The 24265-nt window shown below is 42.8% G+C and overlaps 1 protein-coding gene across 1 annotated transcript; it reads right to left on the bottom strand.

The window, feature by feature from the left end:
- Positions 1 to 782: 782 nt before the first annotated feature.
- Positions 783 to 8954, bottom strand: LDHB (lactate dehydrogenase B). Its single transcript, XM_072346682.1, has 8 exons — positions 8707 to 8954; positions 8292 to 8423; positions 6713 to 6830; positions 6064 to 6237; positions 3629 to 3802; positions 2270 to 2387; positions 1818 to 1941; positions 783 to 1135 (listed from the first exon to the last, which is right to left on the bottom strand). Exons 2-8 carry the CDS (start codon positions 8415 to 8417, stop codon positions 968 to 970), a joined length of 1002 nt encoding a protein of 333 aa, XP_072202783.1. The 5' UTR covers positions 8418 to 8423; positions 8707 to 8954; the 3' UTR covers positions 783 to 967.
- Between the last annotated feature and the right edge of the window lie 15311 nt (positions 8955 to 24265).

Below are 24265 nucleotides of genomic sequence, written 5' to 3'. Positions count from 1 at the left end.
CCAGCCCAGGGAACGGATTGTCTAGCTCTGCATGGAGTACAGCCTCACCTCAAGTCTCACGTGTGGTTTTCAGTGCCTCCATTTAAGGACATAACATTAGAGCATCCAAAGGAGAGATAGGAAGTTTGCAAAGCGTCTAGAGGAAAGACACAAGTTCCCCTGGTTTGTTCAGCACAGAGAGGCCTCTTGATGGCCTACATATTTCTCATGAGGGGAGCAGTGAAGCAGACACTGATCTCCTCTCTGGCAACAGCAACAAGAGAATAGTGAGAAATTACATCAGGGGGCATCTTCCATTTTCTAAGTCCCTACACCATTCACTTTTGAGATACTAACATTGGTCAGAGCAAAAGCAAATGAAGTCACATCATTCACAGCAACTTACTCTTTTCACTATTTTGTAGTTGGTATCTGCTACGTAGAGTAGAAAGCATCAACGTGGGTAAGAAAACTTCAGGATATTTGCAGAAACATTTTTCATAGCAGGTTTCCAGATCTACAGATCAATTTATTTTATGCAACAGTAAAAATATCAGGAAAGTTTTTAATTCCCAGACTTTAGTCAGCATCTGGATTTCAAGTTATCTACTGTACACAAATGGCTTCCAATAAGATTGTGTTACTGCAGTCCCTCCACAGGTAATGACTGCATTTTTGCTAACCTTATGCTTGAAAACACATGCATTTACACTATAGTGTAGGAGGTGGCAGATATTAATGGTGAACACTATGGCCAGAGTAAGCTGCAAATACCAAAAATAAGTCACTAGGACACCAAAACATGCCTGAAGGTTGCTTTATTTGTTCATGAGGTCTGTGCGTTACAGCAAGCTTATGTTTAGCTACTGTGGACAGAAGCCCAGCCTGGAAGAGCATTAAATGTTAACCACAGAGACGTATAGTGAGTAGAGTGCCCACATTTGTACATAACATGCTGTTTTTCTATTGCTGCAATCTAACATTTGAGTTACAGATCTTTAAGATCTTTCTGGATGTTCCACAATGTGTCTGCACTCTTCTTCAGCTGAGCCACTTCATCATCCTTCAGCTTTTGGTTGATGACACTTGTCAATCCAGAGGCACTCAGAACACAAGGCAGGCTCAGGAAGACATCGTTCTCAATGCCATATGTGCCCTGTCACAAACAAAAGAGCATTACATCACTGATGGGAATCCATAACTCCAGAGCTGCTTTTGATTTAAACAGCAGGAAGCCTTCTGATGTCAGATCTTAAGACTATTACTTTGCAGCCTGGAGACAATTTTCAGTCTATGTATTTGAAAATAAAACAAACGGCAATAATAAAACTGATTATTTCGTAAATTCCAATTCCAAAAGTCCCATTTATATCTATCAAGTAGGATGACAGAATTCTAAAGCTGTAGGATCAGAGCAGGTAGAAGTGGCAGGTCTTTTTTCCGACTATAGAGGGAGCTGTAAAACCAGCCTGCTCAGAGTTCATGCTCTGCTAGAGATTCAGCTGGCACAGCCTCCACAAAGTTATCCTTTTCCTTTCTTGCACTGAAAGCTTTAATGAAGCTGTACGCCATAGACGGCAAACTTCACACAGGGGTAACACAACACTTGGCAGTACAGTATTTGCCTTACCCTTCTTACAAGTATGGAACTAAGAGAACTAAGAAGTCAGGAGAGAAAACTACAATAAGAAGCTCCCTTTGTAATGTCTGAAATTCAGAGTGATTTAGAAAAAGCAACAACCAAAGCTTCCTTTGTTCACCACCTTGCTAACTGAGACTGTTCAGTTTTCCCACAACAAAAACTGTGCTAGAGCATCCAATTCAACAACATTTCTTACCTTTACCAGTGTTGACACTGGATGAACTCGGAACAAGTTTTTCAGAATTGTCTCACAAAGCTCAGCAACACTAAGGCCAATGGCCCAGTTTGTATATCCCTTGAGTTTGATGACCTCATAGGCACTAAGGAAACATTGAAATACACTCGCATTAGTTAAGGAGCGTTCAAAGTATACTGAAGATTAAGTCTTAGATAAGCAAATATTCCTCATCGAAAAAGCAAAACAAAACATACTACTATGACAGACAAAAAAAATAGCTTCCCCACATGAACAATTCTTTTAACAAAAAACAAAGTCAGGTACAACTGAACAAATTCTTTAAATCAGTGGAACAGTGATTTAAACTGTCATTCTGAATCCATGAAAGCTGAGGTGGAAAGGAGATGTAGCATGCAGAAAAGCCACCTCCATCTTTACATGCATCCACATTATTCTTTAACTCACCGTACCTATCAACAACCTGCTTGTGGCATTCCTTCCAGTTCTCACTGTCTTTGTCAGTTCCCATGGCAGGATTCAGCTCCTGAAGAGAAACACCTGCCACATTAACTCCGCTCCAAACAGCCACTGCAACAGAGAGAGAGAGTATAAGCCTCACAGCATTTAGCAACACCACCTTCTCTTGGCCAAGCTAGGATAAACATGAAGCAAAACAACAGCAGCCAGAGCCACAATAATGTCTGAGGCAGGTTTTGTCTTCATTTAACCAGAATTAATTCTGAGAACTCTTGAGTATAAGAATATTCCAAGAACACTTCAGTACTGACACTGAAATTCATCTCTACACAAGAATAACAGAACAACCAGTTCTGAGAGTCCAGAACTTTCAGTTCAGAGAACTTTTTTTCCAAGTCAGAAACCTCAAATTCCTGCAAACATCTCAGCTGCTTATTCAGCCTTTTAGAACAAATTTTACTGAAGAACTGCTTTATGTACATTTACTGCCCCACTAATCAGTATGTGTATTGCCTCTAAGAACCATACTCTTTCCCTGAACAAGGTAGCAATATGCAAGCTTAGAATACCAAGAAAGGAATTTGTTAATCTCCTTTCATATCAAAAGCTTACAAGCAGATTCATTCTCTGCTCCTGCAAATTTATTAGGATAAGTTTCCTAGATACTTCAAAGCAAAAACAGATGAAACAGTGAAGCAGCATAAGCTCCGCATGCTCAGTCAAGCTCTGCTTTTATTACTGTAGAGCTGGCTTCAGTAAGTACTGTAGTTGATCAGACACTACTTTGATCAGATGCAATCTGACACCAGAGATGTGACTCCCTCTAGAGAGCACATGCAGTACTAACACTCAAAGCAGTACCATCACCCATACAGTTGTTCTGTTGCATCCTTTCAGACTTGAAATGAACATAAAAGCTGAACTAAGACAAATAAACTTAAAACCATGAAATCAAAGAAGCTTTTCTTAAAGCTTCTATCGAAATAGCATGGAGGAAATTCGCAAAATAAAGGAATTTAGGTTTTTACTTCAATCTTGAGTACTGGCCTTTTAGACTAGTTGCAACATTCCCACTTAGTGATGTAGTAACAACATTAATGCAGCTTTCAGTGGAGAGTCTTGCTACAGATTATACAGATGAAAAAGAAAAAACAAAACAGGAAAAAAAAAAAACAACAAACAGTAGCAGGATTTCCTGAACTTAACAGTCTCAACTTACTGTAAAGACAACAAAGTGCTGCTAGCCACTCAAGCCCAGCTATATCTATTTGTTCAGGATTTTTAACACACACAACTTCAACCTCTAGTACTGTGTTGTTTAATCAAACAAAGTCTTCCAAAGTGCTCCTTACCACTAGAATCACCGTGTTCTCCTAAAATCCAGCCGTGGCAGCTGCTTGGGTGGATACCAAGTCTCTCAGCCATCAGGTAACGGAATCTAGCTGTGTCTAGATTGCAGCCACTTCCAATCACACGGTGCTTTGGCAGGCCACTCAGCTTCCATGTGACATAGGTTAATACATCCACTAAAAAAGAAGAACACGCACGGTAAGTTAAACCATTCACGTACACCAGAAATAACGCACCAAGTATTTGGTGCAAGTGGTAGAGCAATCAGGAACTCAAAACATAAGTGAGCTCACTGGTCACTGTATTTTAGGACTGTCTATTCACAGGACTAAGGTGAATAAACTACAGGAAGCTTAAGACCCATTTAGCTACCTTTCAGAAAACCTGAGGAAAGTCTTTGGAGATCAGTATCCTGCCAGCTACAACTAAACACCTCAAAGCATCCAGAATTGGGACTGAAATTTTGCTCTGGCTAAAACAGTCAAGCTATTTCCTGAAGTAACGTCATCTTCCACTTCTTCACAAAAAGCAGCAAAGCGACTCACAGTGGGAAAAATAAAGAATCTTTACATGTGCATACTCCTACTCCAGGTTCACTTCTTGAACATATCTGTTCATTAAACAGTTTCTGCAGTGGTTACTTCTGTAGCATGGAAAGTTAAACGAGCTCTGTGCTTTGGCCACATGTGGCTCTAAAAATAGATTTAGAGAAAAACAAGCCAATTAAGGCTGAGGCAGACTGAAGGAAAACTTAGATCTGTAACTGCAAAGAAGAATAATAATCTGGCCACACCACTGAATGCTGACTCCAAAACTCCCGAAGGAAAACCAGTTCTCTAGAGAGAATGTATTTATATAGAAATATAAGATATATATAGACTTGCTTGGGCACCAAACGCATGCAGTCTCAGTGCAGTTTGCACCTTCATGTTACAAGAAGCATTCCCCTTAGACATTACCTCACTACAGCTACAACTAGTGGAGCTCCTGCCAGGGCCATCTGTGTGCAGACTACAGAGCACTGGCCTCTCAAACAGCTACATTCCCCCTGGACACATCCAAACTTTGGGGCACAGTTTTATCTCACTACTTGCCAACAATACGGTTTTCTGCACAGGAGAGAATGTGGGCAGTGCAACCTGAGTTAATGCTCAGACAGATCTGGGCAAGTCAAACCAGAAAAGACACAAAGGTCACACCAGCACACAGCTAATGGACATTATTCTGATACCTGACATGCCTGATACCCTGACATGCCTGAAGTCCTTTCTAAGAGGCTTACAATAGCTCCACTATGTAAAACCAATGAACACAGGGATTCCACAGATTCTGAAGGAAAAAAAAAGCGTAAGTGATTCTGAAAAAAAAGCAACATGCTCAGTTGACTCACACAGCTGCTCTACTGGAAAGAAGTCTGTAGTTTGAATTCAGCCTTGCTAGAACAAGAACAATTTGATCTGTGATTTCATTTTTAGATAAGCTTACAATTGCCATGTTATTGTACTTGCACAGAAGTCACTTGCTCAGTACACCAGTACTCAATAGTACAATTTGTACACCAGCTAATTATTCAAACGGCAGCTGAGTTACCAGTTCTACGTGCACTGTCTTAACTGTGAAGGTACTTTAAAAGTGGTGTCACCTCATTGCCAGGGCTCTGCAGCAGCTGCTTTACTCTGGTGCTGAATCAAGGAAAAACCACCCCACAGAGACTTCCTACAAACTATACTGGAGTTTATACCACTTCCTCTTACCATGAGCCTCAGCATGCAAATATTTACTGAATATATGGCTACAGCTGTTTGAAGAATGGTCATATCTGGTCTTATCCTATCCCTTGATAGGATAAGGGGGAATGATTTCAAGTTGAGACAGGTGAGGTTTAGGTTAGATATTAGGAGTAAGGTTTTCACACAGAGGGTGGTGACACACTGGAACAGGTTGCCCAGGGAGGTTGTTGATGCCCCATCCCTGGAGGCATTCAAGGCCAGGCTGGATGTGGCTCTGGGCAGCATGGTCTGGTGGTTGGTGGCCCTGCACATAGCAGGGGGGTTGAAACCGGTGATCATTGTGGTCCTTTTCAACCCAGGCCATTCTATGGCAAGTCCCAGTCAAGATGTTTGATTTACACGCTATGTACAAGCAAGTATCTCCCAATCATTCAAACCTTTTGATCTAGAAATTTAAAGCAACCTTCTGCTTAAGCCAAAGAACCAAAGTATTTATCATTAGGAATACTTTAAAATGAAAACCATGAAGAGTCCTGAATAAATAATATCTACTTCCTAGTGCTCTTATTTTACTGTTAACAACTACATAGCATATGTCTACATAAAGATAAGAAATTTCATCCTGGAAATAGCATTTGAGAAGATTAAAGAAGCATCACTAATATTCTAAGAACAAAAAGCATAGGTGTTCTAAATATCAGTTTTACCTGGGTTGGAAACCACAAGGATGATGCAATTGGGGCTGTATTTCACAACCTGAGGAATGATGAATTTGAAGACATTCACATTCCTCTGAACCAGATTGAGACGACTCTCCCCCTCTTGCTGACGAACACCTGCAGTTACTACCACAATCTTGGAGTTGGCTGTGACAGAATAATCTACAAGCATGGATGGAGGCAAAGACTGTTAAATATGTTTATCAGCAATATCAGCAGTACCATTTTCATACAGGTATTCTAAGTAGCCTCTGTACTGTATCAACATTCAAGCCCAAATGTAAGACACCATCCTAATGTATCAGCACATAGATCTCAATTACATTCAACTTCCAAATCTCCAAATCTCATTTCTACCATCCGTACAGTAAGAAAAGTCTTTTGTTCTACATTACAGAGGTACTAGTATTCCATTAAAATCAATTTTAACTGTTGCCCAAAATAGTAAAGTCACAATTAAGAGATACAAGAAAGCTTAGATTAAGGGTCACTCCTGATTGGGATTATGAAAGACTAAAATCTCACCCCAATTCATGAATTTAAATCTTCTGATGCCAAACCCTGAGGGTTCTTATTACCTGAGCAGTACACTACTGTTAAGCTTACGGAATATTGTTATAAAGATTCAGAAGTTCACCTTTGCCCGCCACAATCTTGTGAGTCTGAAGGAACAAGCTCCCATGCTGTAGATCCATCATTTCTCCTTTTAGTTTGTCTTCCAGAACATCAACCAAAGCAAGTTCATCACACAGACCCTGAAGAAATAATTACATTTAAGGAAGTTAATTTGTTGTTATCTGTTAACTCACATTTAAAAGTTGCTTCTTAAGCTATATTGCTTTCTAAATTAACACATTTAAACATATATGCTTGTTGTCAAGCCAAGTGAGTTGGGAGATAACATTATATGGTCTCAAAATAGCAAGATGGTGAAACATGGATGGAAGATGCTCTTACTTTAACCTGGAGCACCGCCACCTTCTGATGGAAGTGTTAACAACCCTTGTAAATTCTACTGTACGTTCAAGTTTCATCATTCATTAGGTTACACTGAGGACCAAATTAGTTTTCCCTAGGTATATACATCTGATGGTACTCATTAGGCCATTTCTATGCCATTGAAAGCATCATCTTGAAGCTTCTCTTTAGTTCATATAGAAGGGTAACACTCGTTTCACACGGAAATATTGGCATCAACTAAGCTACCTTAAACACACAGCAATATGCACTGTTTTCATTTGGAAAAAAGAACATTTAACAGCGAATATATATTTAAGTTTTTCACTTCTGACGTAAAAAAATTGTGTTGGCCTGTTGCTTTTGTGCAAACTGTTTACGTTTAGAACAGTTAATCAGTCACCGGAGGAAAACTTCAGGAGCTCATACTCAGCACTAGTTTTACTCTGCAGACTAACAGCAAGCTAAAAACCTCACTTGTTTAAACATTAAAGAAAAATCTAACAGTTACTGTAATCAGAACCTGAAAAGTGCGTACAGAGACGTGATTACTTATGGATTTATATATACGGCATAATGATGTGGTTATGAACTGATTTCATGCATTTGCATGTGTTGCCTAGAGGAAAACTCAGCTTGCCATTAGCACACACAGGAATGAAGTCTGCACAATCACCATCGAAAGCAGCTTAAAATATTCCCCTTAAGAACGAGCTGCCTTGAGACTGAAGAACTTTCCATTTCCAGAGCAGCACGGCAACATCAGTGACTTGTTTCTGAGAGCTAAAAATAACCAGTGCGTAACTGTAGCGTCATTGAAGCCTATGTATGAAATACCACAGGTAAACTCAGAATTAGCATTAGGATCCAAAGGTATCCAAATACTAACACATTTCCAGTACCTTCAGAGATGAGACGGTACGGCATAGTCACACAAGAATAAAAATCACCAAGATACGGTTCCGTTTCCTACCCCATCCTTCACACTGGTCTCCGGTCAGCCCGCATTCTTTGTGGGAAAGAGCTCCGCTAGGCAGACTCCCAGCTTTGATACGGAAAACTCTTAATCATTTCGTAAGGAAAAATGAAGAGCTCGGGAATGGCCTCAGAGCATCTTCGCAACGAAATAACTCTCTAGGGCCAGTTGAACCTGATGGGACGAAGCGAAGGTGACCCCCACATCCATCCCGACCCTCCCCCCCCACCGTCCCACCATGTGCTCAAATACGAGTCGCCGCAGCGCCGCCTGGCGGCCGTACCTTGCAGAGGACGCTGATGGCACTCGCCATCCCCACCTGCCCGACCCCCACCACGGTGATCTTGTTGTTGGGGACCTTGCTCTCCGCGGCCACGGGGGCGATCAGCTTCTCCTTCACGGTCGCCATAACGTCCTATGAGAAGGGACGGTAGGAGGCACGGTTTAACGGGGCCGCTTTCCAACGGCCGCCCGCGCGCCCCGCCCGTTACCGCTCGCCCCGCGCCCGCTCCCCGCCGGGCTGGGGGCCGCTGCGGCAGCGCGGGACGCAACGCCCTCCCACCAGCACAGCCCGGAGCCCCCGGAGCACGAGGGCCCCACCGCTCATCTACGGAGTGCGGGGGGGGGGGGGGGGGGAAACCAAGCCTCCGCCAACACCATCTCCGCTACAGAGAGAGCCTCGCTCTCCCGCTACCCACCGGTTCAGTGCGGAGAAAGGAGAATCGGGAACAGCGCCGGGACGGTGGCGGGGCTCGGGCAATCTGCGCTCCGCAGCGGAAGAGGCGGGCTGGGCTGAGTGCAGGAACCCCTCACCGCGCCCTCGGGGCGGGCACAGCGTCAATGGGAGGCGGTGGCTGCCCCGTTCAATCCGAATTGAGGATAGAGGCTTGGTTATGACGTCGCTCCGTCTTCTCCTTCCATCCCCCGCCACGTCCTTTGCAAAAATGTTTTGCGGTCGGGATGGAGGCCCTTTTGGCATGGCTGCTGGGGGTCCCTGCAGCGAGGGCTCACCTCAGAAAAGGGTTATTGCAATGGGAAGTTATTGCAATGAGGGTTATTGCAACGCGGGCCCACTGCAACCAGGCATTGCTTGCAGAATAAGGGGAGCGGGAGCCTGGTCAGCACGGCCTGTAGCATCACTATGCCATGCAGCTGCATAGCAGCCTCACAAAAAGAGAACACTATCTCGCCTCTTTCTCACCCCTCACCCCCCTTCTTCCTCTTTTCGCATTCAGATGGTTGGAATGATCTTGTTGATTCTGTTGGTTACCAGCCTGCAGCATAGCCGGGAGCAGTGCGGTGCGGTGCTGGGCCCCAAGGAGCACTGTACTGACAGTGTTTTAGGCACCCAGGTTGCAAGATGGCTGTTGTCCTGCTTGTAAATCATAGAATTGGAATCAGAATAATTTGGGCTGGAAAAGACCTTAAAGATCATCCAGTTCCAACCCTGTGCTGATGTCAGGGCTGCCACGCATGAGATCAGGCTGCCCAAGGCCCCATCCAACCTGGCCCTGAACACCTCCAGGGATGGGGCATCCACAGCTTCCCTGGGTAGTCTGTTCAGTGCCTCACTGCCCGTTGAGTACAGAATTTCATCCTAACATCTAACCTAAATCATCTCTTATTTTAAAGCAATTCCCCTTTATCCTATCACTATTAGACTGCAAAATGTCGCTCCCCCCTCCTGCTTGTAGCTCACCTCATGTAATGGAAGGCTGTAATGAGGTTTCCTCAGAGCCTTCTGTTCTTCTAAGCTAAACAAGCTTAACTCCCCCAACCTTTATTCACAGCAGAGGTGCTCCAACTCTCTGAGCATCCTCAGGTCCTCCTCTGGACCCAGGTCTAGGTCGTTCTTGCACTGGAGGCCACAGGCCTTGACTCAGTACTCCAAATGGAGCTCATGAAAGCAGAGGAGAGGGAGATAATCACCTCCCACACCCTGCTGGTCACCTCTCTTTTAATGTAGGCCAGGGTACTGCTCGCTCTGTTCATGAACACAGTGACCTTCACATGAGTTTTCCTTCACAATTAGCTGATAAGGTAGAGAAGCTTTCTCTGTTTCACAGAGACTTAGGCAGTTGGAATTTTAAGAGGATTCGCTGCAAGCAGGGAGTTGTGCATAACTAAAGCATTTTATGTGATCTTACTTGGGGGCAAATTTACAAATTTATTGTGGTATCTGATGTTTGTACAAACTGGTTTTTGCCCCACAGCTGTCTTCAGCTAAAATTTTGTGGTTGAATAAATCCTGGTGAGACAACAGCATGTCTGAAGTCACACACAAATGCTTTGGCAAGAACAAGGAATGTAACCTGATGCAGTGACACGATGACAACTTCTGCTCCTGCAACAGGAGCCACAACCCACATCACAGTATCTCTGACTATAGCACCATATCCCACTACAGCACTTTAAAATGTAGGGCCTGTGATGTGAGCCCCTGGAGTGTGAATGGAGTTTTGTTCCTTTCTAAAGCAGTAACCACAGCAACCACCCTAGGGAATGGTAAATGTGACGTGAGATGCCTTTCCTCTAACCTTTCTCCTGCTTCACGTTGGGGCAGCTGTATTGAAATTTGGGTATGCAATTTGCCAGTGTTGCTCAGCAGGGAAGAAAGAAGGGATTTGCTGAAATTCCTGCTGGGCCCATGCATGGGGAATGGAAAAGAAGGAATAGCAAACATTATTTTCTCCTAATTCTGTAACATTACTTCTTTGTAGCTGTCAAAGGAGAAAGTAGAGTCAGAACACTAAATTTTGCACATTAAATTTAAAAACAAACAAACAAAAAGCTTTAAATGCCTTATCACACATCATTAACTCTGAAGAGTAAAACAGAAGGGTAGATTCCAGAGTCCTAAACAAGTGACCAGGCACAGAGCCCAGCCCTTCCTGTTAGATGCTGTGGGCTGCTTTTGTTGTTGTCACTGCCAGTTTAAGGTTTTGTTGATTCTTTGATAGGTATTTTTCCAGGTTAGTGCTTACTGGATTAATTCCCTGTGGCTCGCCAAGCAGCCAAACAAGTGCTGGTGCCAACTGGGGAGAGGTGGTGAGGATGCATGGTGAGGAAACGGTGAAGTCTGTTTTTCTGGGCAGCAGTACAGCTCCCTGCTGCCTTTCAAGGACTATCTCACTGTGACCTACTTTGCTTCGTTCCGCTGTTTGGCATTGCAAAAGGTGCCTTGATGGGAATGAGTTAAGTTGTCCACATAGCACTTCAGATTGAGGCTGAAGAAAATGAATTTGAGACTTCCCCAGCTCTGGTTGAAATGTGAAGGAGCTGGACTAAAATAAAAATCACACAGTGAAAAGTACGAGTAAGGAAGTTTATCTTGTGTAATCAAAGCTGGAACGTGTGCAGCTGGGCGCTGAGAAAATAAGGGGGAAGGGAGAAGAAGAGGTGTGTGAGGGAGGTCAGAGGCAGATGAGAGCAGGGCTCTCTCAGGCCCAAAATGGAGTGCAGATGTGTGTACCTCCTGCCAGCCTCCCTGGTGAGGAAAGCTCACCAATGCCTCACGTGCTCTTTGGACAGGATCCTTCTTGCTCATTACCAGCATTCCAAAATCAGTTGTAATCAAGTTGAGAGGAAAAGGCCGCTTTCCTGCTTGAAAGACCTTAAAGGCCCTGATTTAGATCCGGCCTTGTCTTGCTAGCAGTATTAAAAACAGAGGGTGTTTAATCCTTCCTCTGAAGCTTTTGCTATCTAACTAGAAAGGGCAGGTCCAGGACAGCAGAAGAAAAATTATTCCCTCTTCCTGCTTTTAGTTCTTTACTCATTGATCTCCCCAGAGACAGAGGCCCTGGGAGGTGAAGAGCTCTCCCTCGGGTCAAGCAGGAGGCCTCCGGTGACAGGTCACAGTTTCAAAGTTCATCTCAACTTTGGCAACGTTGGCATTTTTGACGAAGAACAGTTTTCCAGAAAAAACAAACCCTACTGTTACAGGACGCAGTCTAAATAAATTTGCCTACTAACCTTCATACGGTTACAACATTTTTGTGTGTACATTTTAATCACGTTTAACTTTTGGTTTGCATACAAGGTCTGTAATTACATAAGTCTGAGATACACCACTTACTTGCACCAGTGTCATTGTCTTCCCAAAACACATGAAAGTAGATATGATTTCCTCACTGTTCCTTTTTTTGCAAAATGGCAGATTAATCTGACTGCAAACAGAGACCTCATTTGTAAAACTCTATTAATGAAACCACAGCAAAATGTTAATGGCCTGATGATGGCCATAGTCCTAAGGAGAATGATTCTATGGTTCTAATGGAGAAACAAGAATTATTGGCCCACTTTTGCAAAACAGAGATTGATTCACGTGCCAGAAATCACGGAGGGCTGGTATACACACAGTTTTGCTGGCAGATGGTGAACTAACATTCTGATCCACCTGAGTTTTAATTCTGTACTCCTCTATCTGGCTTCTCCACTGAAAGGGAAAAATACATCATACAGTGAAGCCACGGGATCTTGGAGTGGCAATTACTCAAACTTCTTTTATCCCAGTTTTATCTGTAGAAATGATTTCTTATTTATTTTCGGCACTGGGCCAACTTTCTGTTTAATTTTTGTTTAAAGATTATACAGTATGCCAGATAACACATTCATAGCTACGTTCTTTATAATGCACTTTATCAAAAAACAAACATCACATGCACGTGTGCACAAGTTTACACAGTGATCATCAGTGACTGAAGGCCCCAGTGCCAGCAGAAGAGTTAAGCCCTCTTTAAATGATTTCTTGTTGTTGTTAATTCATCCTAACAGGCCACATTTTCCAAATAATCTTGATTTACCCTCCATTTTTTAACACTTTTATGAGTAGTCCCCCTCAGCACCTCTAACAGCTTTCACTGGAAAGCAAAAGCTGAGCATAAAAGTGAGCCTGGGAGCTGTGGCAAATGAACAAACAGGGCTTTTTCCTGCAAACCTGCACTACAGTGGAGTAGGGTCTGTGTCTCAGTGTTTGAGACCATGTGTCAAAGGAGTGAAATGCGATTATCTCATTTAATGAATTTCTTTGACATCAGAGGAAGCAAATGGTTGCAGAATTTTGTAAGTAGGTGAGAAATAGCTCTCATTTTGTGTCAGCTAAACAGTATCGATGCCTCTGGCTTGTTAAAAAACAATCAGCTGCTGAATAAAGTGATGAGACAGAAATGTGGCAGTATGGTACCTATCCCCTATAGAGAAATAACAGTTAAATAGCTTCCATAAGCATAGCAAGAAGTGGCACTGTGAAGAAGTTGCTGAAACAAAAATAATACTTTATTGTATGTATTGAATAAAATGAGTTTACACAGAGAATGTTTTACCCCGTGTTCTGAAAACATAGCTAATTCTGTGGAAAGGTGTATTACTATACCTGTCCTACAGGTGTGCAACTGAGGATTGGAAGGAGTAAACGTGATAGCAGTACTAGTAGTGAACCAATGCCAAAACTAGCAGTCCAGTCCAATGATCCTCATTTCTGTACTGCTAGTCTAACTAGTGAACAATTTCAGAAAGTTTCTTTCCTTGCCCTTTCTTGAAGCTGTTCTTATCTGAAAATGCAGCACAAATTACAGCACTGTTAATCTATTCCAACCAGTGTAACCATATGGGAGACGTAGGTAATGTACGTAATTCCTAGTAGACAATCTTTTGCATTTATGTTTCCTCATAATGCTCTATTCTGCCTGAGTATGTACCTATAGACATCCTGCCTTTCTCACATTTTACTTTCAACTGTGTTTACCCTACTGTGCAAATTGAATCTAGGTTTAAATTAGATTTCTTACTTAAAAAATGAGAATTGAAAACAGCTTTGGTCAATGGAAACTAAATGACGTTATCCCCTGACAGCACACTGCTCACACTGATTATTGCAAAATGAGTTTGGGGATTCTTCACAGCAGTGTCCCAATAATCAGATGTTCAGCATCATAAAAGATGCCATGGTTTGGATTACTTTGACTACTTTGACCCACTGATGATGATTCAGACAGTGTCAAGTAGTGTTATATGATAGGCACATCTACCTCTGGCAAAGAACCTGGCTTGGGAAATATCTTCCCTAGATCCAGTAACCTCACTGACTTTTTGCACTATGATTCCTTTTTTTTCATTGTGAGTGACACTGTTTGGAAGGCCTCATGGGATCTCTAGAATGATCTTGGTGAAATTCAGATGCATTTATACTGCAGGGACACTTTGAGTCAGGAGAAAGATGTGACATTGTGAAGCCTCTTTTATTAACTGTGTAGGAGTCAGTTCAGGGTTTCCCCATATTAGTGTAGTGCTTTGAGAAGGTACTATACTGCTTGAATTCCACAAATTTGGACATTGCTTACACTGTATTTTATGAAAGAGCAGGTTCACCTCTCATACTTCTCTCTAACTTGATATCCACTCAAATGATCCCTGTTAGAACTCATAATTTTTAAGAGAGTGCATTTTTGCCTGTTTTACAGCTTCTGCTTCTACTCACCAGTACAGTCTCAGCTTCCAGTCGCTGCCTTTGAAGCAGATCACTGATGTTAAGGGTCAAGGTTGATCAGCTGTCCTCTGTTTTGGGAAGTGTCCATTGATATCTTAACTAACCTTTGCCATATTGCACTTTGGACTCATACTGCACTGCAGTTCACAGAGCAAGTTTTTGTGGAGATAAAGTGAACGGAGCTGAGCTTCCAGAGAGCATTATTTAACCACTTTCCCAGTACTGAGGATTGCCTGGCTTTATCACAGCAGCCAAGTCCTGTGTGAAAGGTCAGCAGGACACACATTGCTCTGAATGCACTGGGTTATCATGGTGGTAGAGGTTTGTTGATGGAAGCCAGCAAAAAGCAATTGGGCAGTGTGAGGGAGCACCACACTCTTAGTGGTGCTGGATTCACAAGGAGGGGAAAGACAACTAACTGTTGGTAGATAGCACAGGTCAGTGTATGGCTGAGTGCTGGGGAGCCTTCTCAGTCACAGCGTATTCCACCTGACCAGCGAAATAAGGAATGGAAAGTAGCAGCAGGCTACATCACATCGGGCGGCATACTGTGAAGAAGGGCTTTGCTGTGAGTCCAGGCTGTCTCTTGACCTCATTAATTTGAGGACAGACAATTTTCCAGAAAACATATACACTGCTGAAATTAAAGATAGATGCGTGTCCCATGCTAAGTGGATGGGGTTATGTTTTGCAGTAGTGGTCCGAGAGAGTGGTATGTCAGCTTAGATGTCCACAGACACATTTTGAATTTTCTCTTTCAGTCTCTAAAGCAGATCCTAACTATTCCACAAACCAGGCTTCCACTTCGGTTTGTAATGGCATAGGTAAAACAAAGCGAGCCAGGAGCCTTAGGATTAGTTTAACAAATATATTTCCTTTGGATATAGCAGGCACTCACTTAAAACTTGATTCCTTTTGAATTATTGTGAGGGACTTGTTTCCTTCAACAAATACCACTGTAATACACTGAAAGAAGAGGCAAAGAAATACCTCATGGCTTGGATTTGGTAACATCACCTTGATGATTTCAGTGCAAGCTCATTGATCCAAAGCTGGGTCAAGCAGATCTGAAACAGCCACTTTCTGACCACCTTCATCTCTGTATCATTGTTTTGGATACTGACACCATCTCTTCTAAGCAAAGGAAACAGCTAAGACACAGAAAATGCTCCTCAGCTCTGCAAGTCAGCCCCAAAGCAAGTTGAGGATGTGGGAAGAAAGGCTCCTGCTCTCTCATAGCTCATGCCACTTCATCCAGGCACCCAGCATCTATTGCAATTAGCCACTGCTTCAACTTTCTGATTTGTATGAAAGCCAGATGTCCACAGAAGAAAGGACTTGAGGCCCACCAGATACTGCAAGTGAATAAATGGAGCCTTCTGGGACAGGATTCACAAATACTAATACCACCCCACACATAGTCAGCAGAATCACTTCAGAAGCCAAGCCAACTTCAGAGCTTTTGCTTCATGTTGGCACTTTCCATCTCTCCATTGCTGTTTGTTGCTGCTGCCTCATCTAGATTGCTGCAGTTCCACTGGGGACAGTAAATCCCTGTTTTCAGGGAGATCACTTGTTGACCAACCCCATAACAGTGACAGCAGCATGAGAACGGGAGTGGGAAATTACACTGTGGGTGTGGGGACTCCTGTAAGCCATTTCCACTGGGCAGCTTTGGCTGAGGCTAAAGTTACTCAGCAAATCTGAGTTAAACAATCAGTGCAGTGCAGTGAGGATTGGCCATTGTCAAAGTGCTCCTCTTCACCCCTTCTCATCCATCCACTAACACATGGCTTTGATGCTCCTCTAAGCTCCTCCTGAGCCACTTCAGCTCATTAAAGCAGCTGAAATTCTCTTTTCTTGAAGTAGTTTTCTGTTCATTAGCCAACTGAATTGATTCAGGGAAGTATCCAGGTGAGCCAGACAAGGCCCAAGAGGAGCATGCATAAGGAGAGTCCTGTGCCTTTAGTGTGGCTGAGAAACAGTAAATCAGCTCGCTGCCTCTTCTGCAGCCTCAACCTAAATTAAGCCTGTGCTCTGAACTGCCTTCTAGAGAAGCTTACACTTCCACAGACTACAGAAGGAGCTGGGGATGGGAATTAGCTCTGCTAAGCTAAATTTAGTCCGTGTGAATACCTCTTCCTGTATCTAGGGTTGTAATTCCAACACTTCTTATTAATAATAATTAATGTCCATAAGCAATTGTAAGTTGTCTTGTACAGCACAATCAACACCAGCAGAGATATCAGCTAAGACCAGCTACATAAACATGATATTTTTTCTCTTGGCACATGCCAAAGATTTACTGCGTGCATTTAGCCTGTGCTCTTGACATCTCTGTGTCATTGTCACCTTACTAGCTAACACTGAAATGTGTGCATGTGGGCAGCTGCAGATCTGATAGGTTTGGAAAGCCACAAGTTCCCTGTAGTATTTTGTTCATTTCCTTTTTAGACCTGTAAGAAAAGTAGGAAAAAATGTATCCTGTCTGGATTTTGATTGCACTGATCAGGACTTGGAATAGTAATGAAAATCAATAGACTTTAAAATAAAAGCATGAGCAGTAGATTAAAAAACCCTTAAAACTCTGTCATGTACTAAACTTACTGCTTACTTTTCCTTAGTACAACTGATGCACCTTTTGCAAACCTATTTCATTTTATGTTATTGTACACATGGTACTGCTTGTGCATTTCAGTTTTTATTGTATCTTCCCATATTATTTCACAAATGATGTTCATTGTCATTGCAGCTGCTGTTTGTACGTAGAGACGTGGTGTTCCACTTTCAGACTGAATACACATATTACATTCTAAGTCCTGTTCAGTTGTTTCTTCATTCTACAAAACATAATTAAATTATCCTGCCATTCAATGGCAAGTATAAGAGGATATACATACTAAGAACATACTGTATTTGCAGCCCTGTGTTCGTGAGCATTGCTTCCTGTAATAAAGGAACTTGATGTTTGTTTTTATTTGTACAAGGTAATTGTTTGCTGTCATGAATTCTAAGTAACACCTGGGTGAGCTGAATGAGCACGGATAACTATCCTTGTCTATTACTTATTGCTGTTACTTTTTGCACTGTCTACACTAGAAAGGGTTTGGTAATGCTGTTAAGACAATGAAAGTACAGCCGACAGTTCTCTTGCAGAACAAGATCCTGCTCTTGGGACAGTTAGTTATATCTCTCTGTATGAAACATGCTGCATCAACTAAAATACCTTTGATACTAATGCATGCATGGGTACGTTTAGTTAGAGAACACTATAGCATGGGTACATAATTCCATCTGAGTTCTACTGGTACAGTGTAGTGTTCTGAGTATCTTCAAATTGGTGTTGCTGTAGTAGCAATATTTGTTAGAATAGACCAGCACTCTGCTTTATTTTTAGTGTAGTAAGACTGTAGTAAGTGGCAAAAAAAAAGGACAGTTGGGGCTTCTGAGCTACTTTTCAGTTGCCCTATAATGTATTATTTGTGAACTGCAATATTATCTATTAAATATATAATAATATAATAATATATTATCTAAATATCAGTTAGTTATTAAAGGAACAATGTTGGAAGAGAACGACCCCTCTTCCAACTGGACTTTGCCATGAAAAATATCCATGGGCGCTGGGCTCGGGCAGCCTTTACATCCATGGATGGCTGTGAGGCAAAGGAAGGCATTTCATATAAGGATCTGATCAGCGTGAAGCTGATGCTGTGATTTTGAAATTGGAGATGACAGAGATAGTTCTGGTCTTACTCAGTAGTGAAATGCCAATACTTGAGGAATTTAACTGGAAAAAAAACCACACACCCTCGTGGATCCATTAATGACATAATATCAGCACCTGACACTTGATCCTGAGAGCAATTTGCCTAATCCAAAATTACAAGCTAAGAGGATGAATAGCCTACAGGGATGTCCACATTTCACTGTGATGGTGAAGGGTTATATTCAGAAAACTTATCAATGGGGAAGAGTAGGTGAGATGAACACAAAAATTAATGATGGGATTTGTCTCACCTGCCTTTAAATAAGCAGGACGTAGACTACTAGTTGACTACTCACTTTACTGAAAGGTAAAAAGTAATTTTCATTCATCTTTTCTAATGTAGATACCTGTTATAGGCACAGCTGTGTTGAACCTTAGAAATGCATATTTCTTACCCTTCATGCCCAAAGTGAGCTGATCATTGTTGGGGAAAAGATGAACTTTTAATCTGATCAGTGACACAAGAAGAGAAGGCAGGAGCACACAGCAGGGGAGGGGAGATGGGGTGAACAGCAGAAGGAAGGCTCGGCAGCAGTGATCCATGAAGCAACACCTTCAGCAGAATGCCAAGGTCACTCCTTCCAGCCAGCACCCTGCTGCAGCCGGCATGTGCTCCCATTGTGCCTCTGCCAGTTTCAAAGGGCATTATTTTAGTTAGCCAAAGAGCTGCCAAGGTCAAGTGACTGCCTGGGTATTTATAGCAGCTGCCAGTAGGAAGCATTGAGAGCCTACACTGTAACAAGGGAAAATGAACCCAGTTGTGGGAATGTCATCTCCACTCTGTGTGCTGTAGCAGCAGCTCAGCCTCCCTCTGCTGCTCATGTGTTGAAGATCTGCTTTCAGATGGATTGACTTCTGTCGTGGTTTTGTTAGCTGAAGAGGGAAAAAGAAATCCAGTGATGTTACTGCATGCATGAGACACAGCTCTGGCAGAACACTGTGAAGCTGGGGTTGGTGAGTCTTTAGGGAGTTGATGACTCTCCAGGATTCAAGAAGATGAGCGCTATCATCACAGAAATGGAAAAAGGAATCTAAGTGCTTCTGGCTGATAAGGGTCACAGAGTCGTTGGTTCTGGCAGTTCTGGTGCCGTTTGGACCCCTGTGCTTCTTCACTGATAAATGTATCAGAAGGTAGCATTTAGAAATAACCATAGCCTTTCACAATGCTATCTGCAGCAGCAAGGTAGCAGCAAGGTGGCTGAAAAAAGTAATTGTGCAGTGCCTGAGTCAGAAGCTACTGAGTTTGCCTGATTATGTAACTAATTAACTCCGTACCTCTGATATTTGCATTATGCTGCCCTCAGTGGTGCTAGTATAACACTTGCCTATTTCAGGCAGCTGACTCTGGAAATGAAGGTCACTTTCTTACTAACCTTAAGATCTCTAGGGCATGCTTTACCTGTGCTTCCCTACTATGAGGGTGCAGAGGCTCCAGATTTCTCTGATCCCTTCCAAACTGGTCTGAAGACTGAGAATCACTGTGGAGATGGCCTGGTTTGCCATTACCTTTGGTTTTCTCCAGTTGAAAAATGAAGATTAAAGCTACACCATTGAATGACTTTCTTGGCATCTATGATGATAACTTTCTCGCTTGTGCTCTGAAGGGATGTGTTTGTTAGGCTGCCAGTTCAGGAGGCACTGGGGTAATTTTTATTCCCATAATGGGTGTCTTCTGCTCTACCTGGAGCTGCAGCCTCAAAGTTGGTGGAAACGCCAACTGGAGCAAAAAGTGTTACTACTTTTATGCAGATCTAAAAGTTTGGTAGGGAAAATGTCTGAAGATCTTGGTGATGTGGCATCTTACATTGTGAAATCACACAATGTTAAGTTCTTTACTATCGGAGTGGTGAGGTGCTGGAACAGGCTGCGCAGAGAGGTTGTGGATGCCCCGTCCCTGGAGGTGTTCAGGCCAGGTTGGATGGGACCCTGGGCAGCCTGGTCTAGTATTAAATGTGGAGGTTGGCAGCCCTGCCTGGGACAGGGGGGTTGGAGCTTGATGTTCCTTAGGGTCCCTTCCAAACTAAGCCATTCTATGATTCTATGAGTCTGATCAGATTTCCAGGATCAATTGTAGCTCAAACAATATCATGTCATGATGCCACAGGATGCTGCATCCCTAACCTCTTCTTCTTGACTGCCCATTTGCTTCAGCACCTTTGCCTTCTTCAGAGTTATGTTTCAGCCCAGTGCTTGGTTAAATCTGCTCCATCCTGAACTCTGTATCAAGGTAATACTGGTGTGCTACACACACCCATCTTCAAAGTACTTGTAATGACCACATCTCAACTGATAACTCCTTTTCATGGTCTTTTCAGTTATCCAGTTAACCTCTTGGCCATGGATCAGGTTTGAGATCTTTCATGGAGGGAATATAGCATTTTACCGCAAATTTGTAAGCCAACAGCAAACAGAGTGCCCCAGATAGAATTAGCCATCTGAAAGACAGCAGCATTGGGAGACAACATAAAAGGGGTTGTAAAAGTTGTGTCAAGGCCTAGGGCTTTAGAACTGATATGTAATTGGATTTTCTGCCAAATGAGAAAGAAAGCAAGACAGCTATCATGTAGCAAAAAAAAAAAAACAGAAACTCCAAAGAACCTAATATGTAATTAGGGCAGTGAGTGACAGCCTCAGTTATTATTCTGCTGAATTTCATTTTATAGCAAGACAGAAGAATAAATGAGTGGAGTTTGGCACTGACAAAGCACAGGTAAAGTTGAGATGATGTGCTGGAGATTGTCTAATTTACCAGAGTGAATGAGGCAGCAGCTCATGGATATGTCTGCTTTGTGGTAAGTTTACATCACAGGTAAACAGATTTGTATAAAAGATAATGGTTGTCTTAACTATTCTTAACAAGGCATTTCCAGCAATGCATGCTTGGAACTAACTCCCAGGCAAAGCCAGAAGCTGTGCTATGGTAATGTGAATGAAAAGAGGTGATATCTCAGGCATTTTACTCTACTCATTAATGCAAGAGAGCAGTAGCACAGTCTGCTTAGCCTAGACTGCCCTTCTGGGGGATAAATCCATCTTACACTGCTCACGTGAACCCTTCAGGGATGAAAGGCCCCTCTGTGCAACCTTTACCCTGAGTAGAACCTTGCTCATTATTTAGACCCACTGACCTTGGTGGGATTACTTGCAAAGCGATCAGTGCTGATGCAGGCATTGTGATCCAGCCTGAACCACAGAGTGTTCAGACCCCTGCGGAGGCTGACAGTGTGGAGAGGATATATTAATGTTAGCAGAGCTTACTATGGTTTTTCCTTAAAATGATTGTAAACATATTTCTTTAACAGATTAAAAACAAACAAACAAACAAGAACATTCCCTATCTAGTCACATACATTTCATTCTTTAAAGCAGTCACAGTATTGTTTAGACAGGTATTTGCTTGTTTTCATCAATCTGTTAAAATAACATGTCAGCCAAGCAGAAAATCAGATGCTCACATTTTGCCGGGGGGCATTCATTTAGATCTCCAGCCAGTCGTGCACAACTAAGCTGCTAGGTGTTCAGCTGAGGAAATTCAAGAGAAAGCTCAGCCTCTCAAAGCAGTGCTTTTCCTCTCCCGAGTTTGGATCCACTGAAAGCAGTGAAAGAGTTTCAAAGCAGCATCCCATGGAGGCGCGGAAGAAAGCAACAGTATTTGGAAGGCAGCACTGTCTTGTTGATAAAGAAAGTATCCCCAGATATTAGTAATACATAACCTCAACAAGTGTTTGCAATTCAGGTTTGTTTGCAATTCAGGTTTGTTTGCAATAAGACATTCCATATTTCAGAACATTCCATAGACTCAGCCTGTTGTAACTGCATCTTTTTCAAAGTAGAATGAGATCCTAAAATACACAGGAAGGAAAGCTGTAAAGGGAAAGGGATAAAAAGCATGGAACTTGATCAGCTTTCTGTTTCCCTGTACACATAAACCATCTTCAGTTAAACCTGTTGGACTTGTTTTTTCCTCTTTAGCAAATGGGAGTTGGATAGAAAAATTATGTATTTTTTAAAGTTTCTTCTTGAAATTTGTTGCTTTCTTCACATAGATGCACATTTTAAAAATTCATTAATTTTTTTTACAGAGCAAGCAGTTGGAGAAAAGTTAGGTTAAAATGTTATGGCAAATCACCCTATAAAATCTGAGGTGCCTTTGTATTTCCCAAGGACAGTTTTGGTCAGCTGTTACTTTGCTTTGTGATGCCTACAATCATCAACACTCCTGCTCGCTGGCTGCAGTTGAACTGGAGATAAGCTTTATCAAAGACAAAGCAGTGTTGAGGCTGCTTGCCCAAAGCCTCCTTCCTCTTGAGAGAGGTGGGGGAACACAGCCACCTCATCGTTTTTACAGCCTTGTGCTGTAAGCTCATGTGTAGCTGCTGCTTTGTTCTCTCTGGAGGGCTACCAATATCCTCTGGGCCTCTCGGTAACCCATAGGAGAGGAGTTGGCTTCTCAAAACACCTAACTTTTTGCAAGCTCGAGGAAAGAAGGCCAGGAGAGATTTTTTTCTGCTATCCCACTAAGCAGAAAGTTAATAAGCTTATTTATTTGTTTATTTGCATAGACGTTAAAGAATCCATGCAATAGAGACATTTTGGAAACCAGGCTTAATTAATTCTGCTTGCAGCACTGTTTAACATGCACAGTCAGTCACCAGTGTGGGCCAGAATGAAACAATCAGCAGGCTTTGTCCCTGTTGTCCCTGTAGGGCAGCAGTAGTGCCATCACAGGAACAGGATAGGAACAAGTAATGTTGGTCGGCACGCACACACAGAGCATGAGGGCAGAAACTGGGAGGCTGGGAAATACACAGGAAGCTGTGAAAAAAACAATTAGTGGTTTGTTAATTAGTCAAAAAAGCTTGTTCTCTTTGTCCATCAGGGATACAACGGAACAGAAGAGGCAATTGTGGGATGCTGCGCAGAAGGGTGACTGGGGCAAGGGTAACACAAAGCCTTGAGGACAAGAACCAGGGGTAAGGCTGATTGGTGAGGATGCATTGACTAATTAGTGCACTAACAGTGGTGGCTGGAAACTAAGTGAAAGAAAAATACAAGGGCTAGATGAGAAAAGGCTGAAAGAGCCTGCAACAGCAGTCGCAGTATGACTGGCACATGTGCAGGTAGGGACTGCTGTCGGTCCTACTGAATGCAGTGCTCCTCCTGAAGCACCTTCCTCCTGGTGGTTCCCTCTGCCAGTTAACACTGTGCTGGCTGAACTACTGCATCCCTCCTTAACTGACGACTCCAAGTCATCTAATTGCTCCTGCCTGCCAAACCCATTCCTTTTTTTCTTTCTCCTCTGCTGGATGAATCCACTCAAACACATTCTGACAAAGACAGGGAAACTTCTAAGGAGGACAAAACGGTTGTTTGTGAGACAGCCACCCACGTGCATAGTGGCACTGGCCTCTGCATTGCTCACTTTTGCATGCAGAAGTTCAGCACCCAAGGAGCAGCACAGCACAGACAGCTGGATGGACAAATGACTACAGAGAGCATGGAGCTCAGGCTGGGTACGCTTGGATAGAATCTCATTTGCTTTATTTCTACTCTCATTCAATCTTGTTCTTCCCCCGTGGATTCAAAACCAACAGTGAGAAATCCAAAATCAGTGACAAAGCCAAAGTATCATGCCTTCGTGAGAATATATGAGATTGTTTAACTCTCGCCTCTCCTCAGGACCAAACTACCATAGGGTTTGCTAATTACTCTTTTTTAGATACTCATCTCTCTGAGGAGGCTCTGGCTCTCCCTGTGAAAGAAAATGTCTCATTTGCATTTCAATGAGAGGCATTCAGCTTCCCATCCCTGCCTCCCCAGACTGCTTCCTGTTGCAAGCCCTCCGCCTTTCACTTTCCTTTAGAGGCAGTCCCATTGCATTGCATTGAGCCCTCTCAGGCACCTTCTTTCTCAGAGGGCAAGGCAGGGACTTCTAGAAGGACACTTGGAAAAAAATAGTTTCTGCTCTTAAATGTAGTGAGTGGAAGTTGTGCCATGGCTGCTC

This window comes from Excalfactoria chinensis, chromosome 1, assembly GCF_039878825.1.
Source record: "Excalfactoria chinensis isolate bCotChi1 chromosome 1, bCotChi1.hap2, whole genome shotgun sequence".
Taxonomy (NCBI): Eukaryota; Metazoa; Chordata; class Aves; order Galliformes; family Phasianidae; genus Excalfactoria; species Excalfactoria chinensis.
Note: the sequence above shows the minus strand (reverse complement) of the source record. Positions and strands in the feature narration are given on the sequence as shown.

Coding starts and splice junctions, on each gene's coding strand:
- LDHB (XM_072346682.1), bottom strand. CDS start 8,417: ATGGCGACCGTGAAGGAGAAGCTGATCGCCCCCGTGGCCGCGGAGAGC. Junction 6,831..8,291: donor CCATCAGCGTCCTCTGCAAG/GTACGGCCGCCA, acceptor TTATTTCTTCAG/GGTCTGTGTGATGAACTTGC. Junction 2,388..3,628: donor AGAACACGGTGATTCTAGTG/GTAAGGAGCACT, acceptor TCTCTGTTGCAG/TGGCTGTTTGGAGCGGAGTT.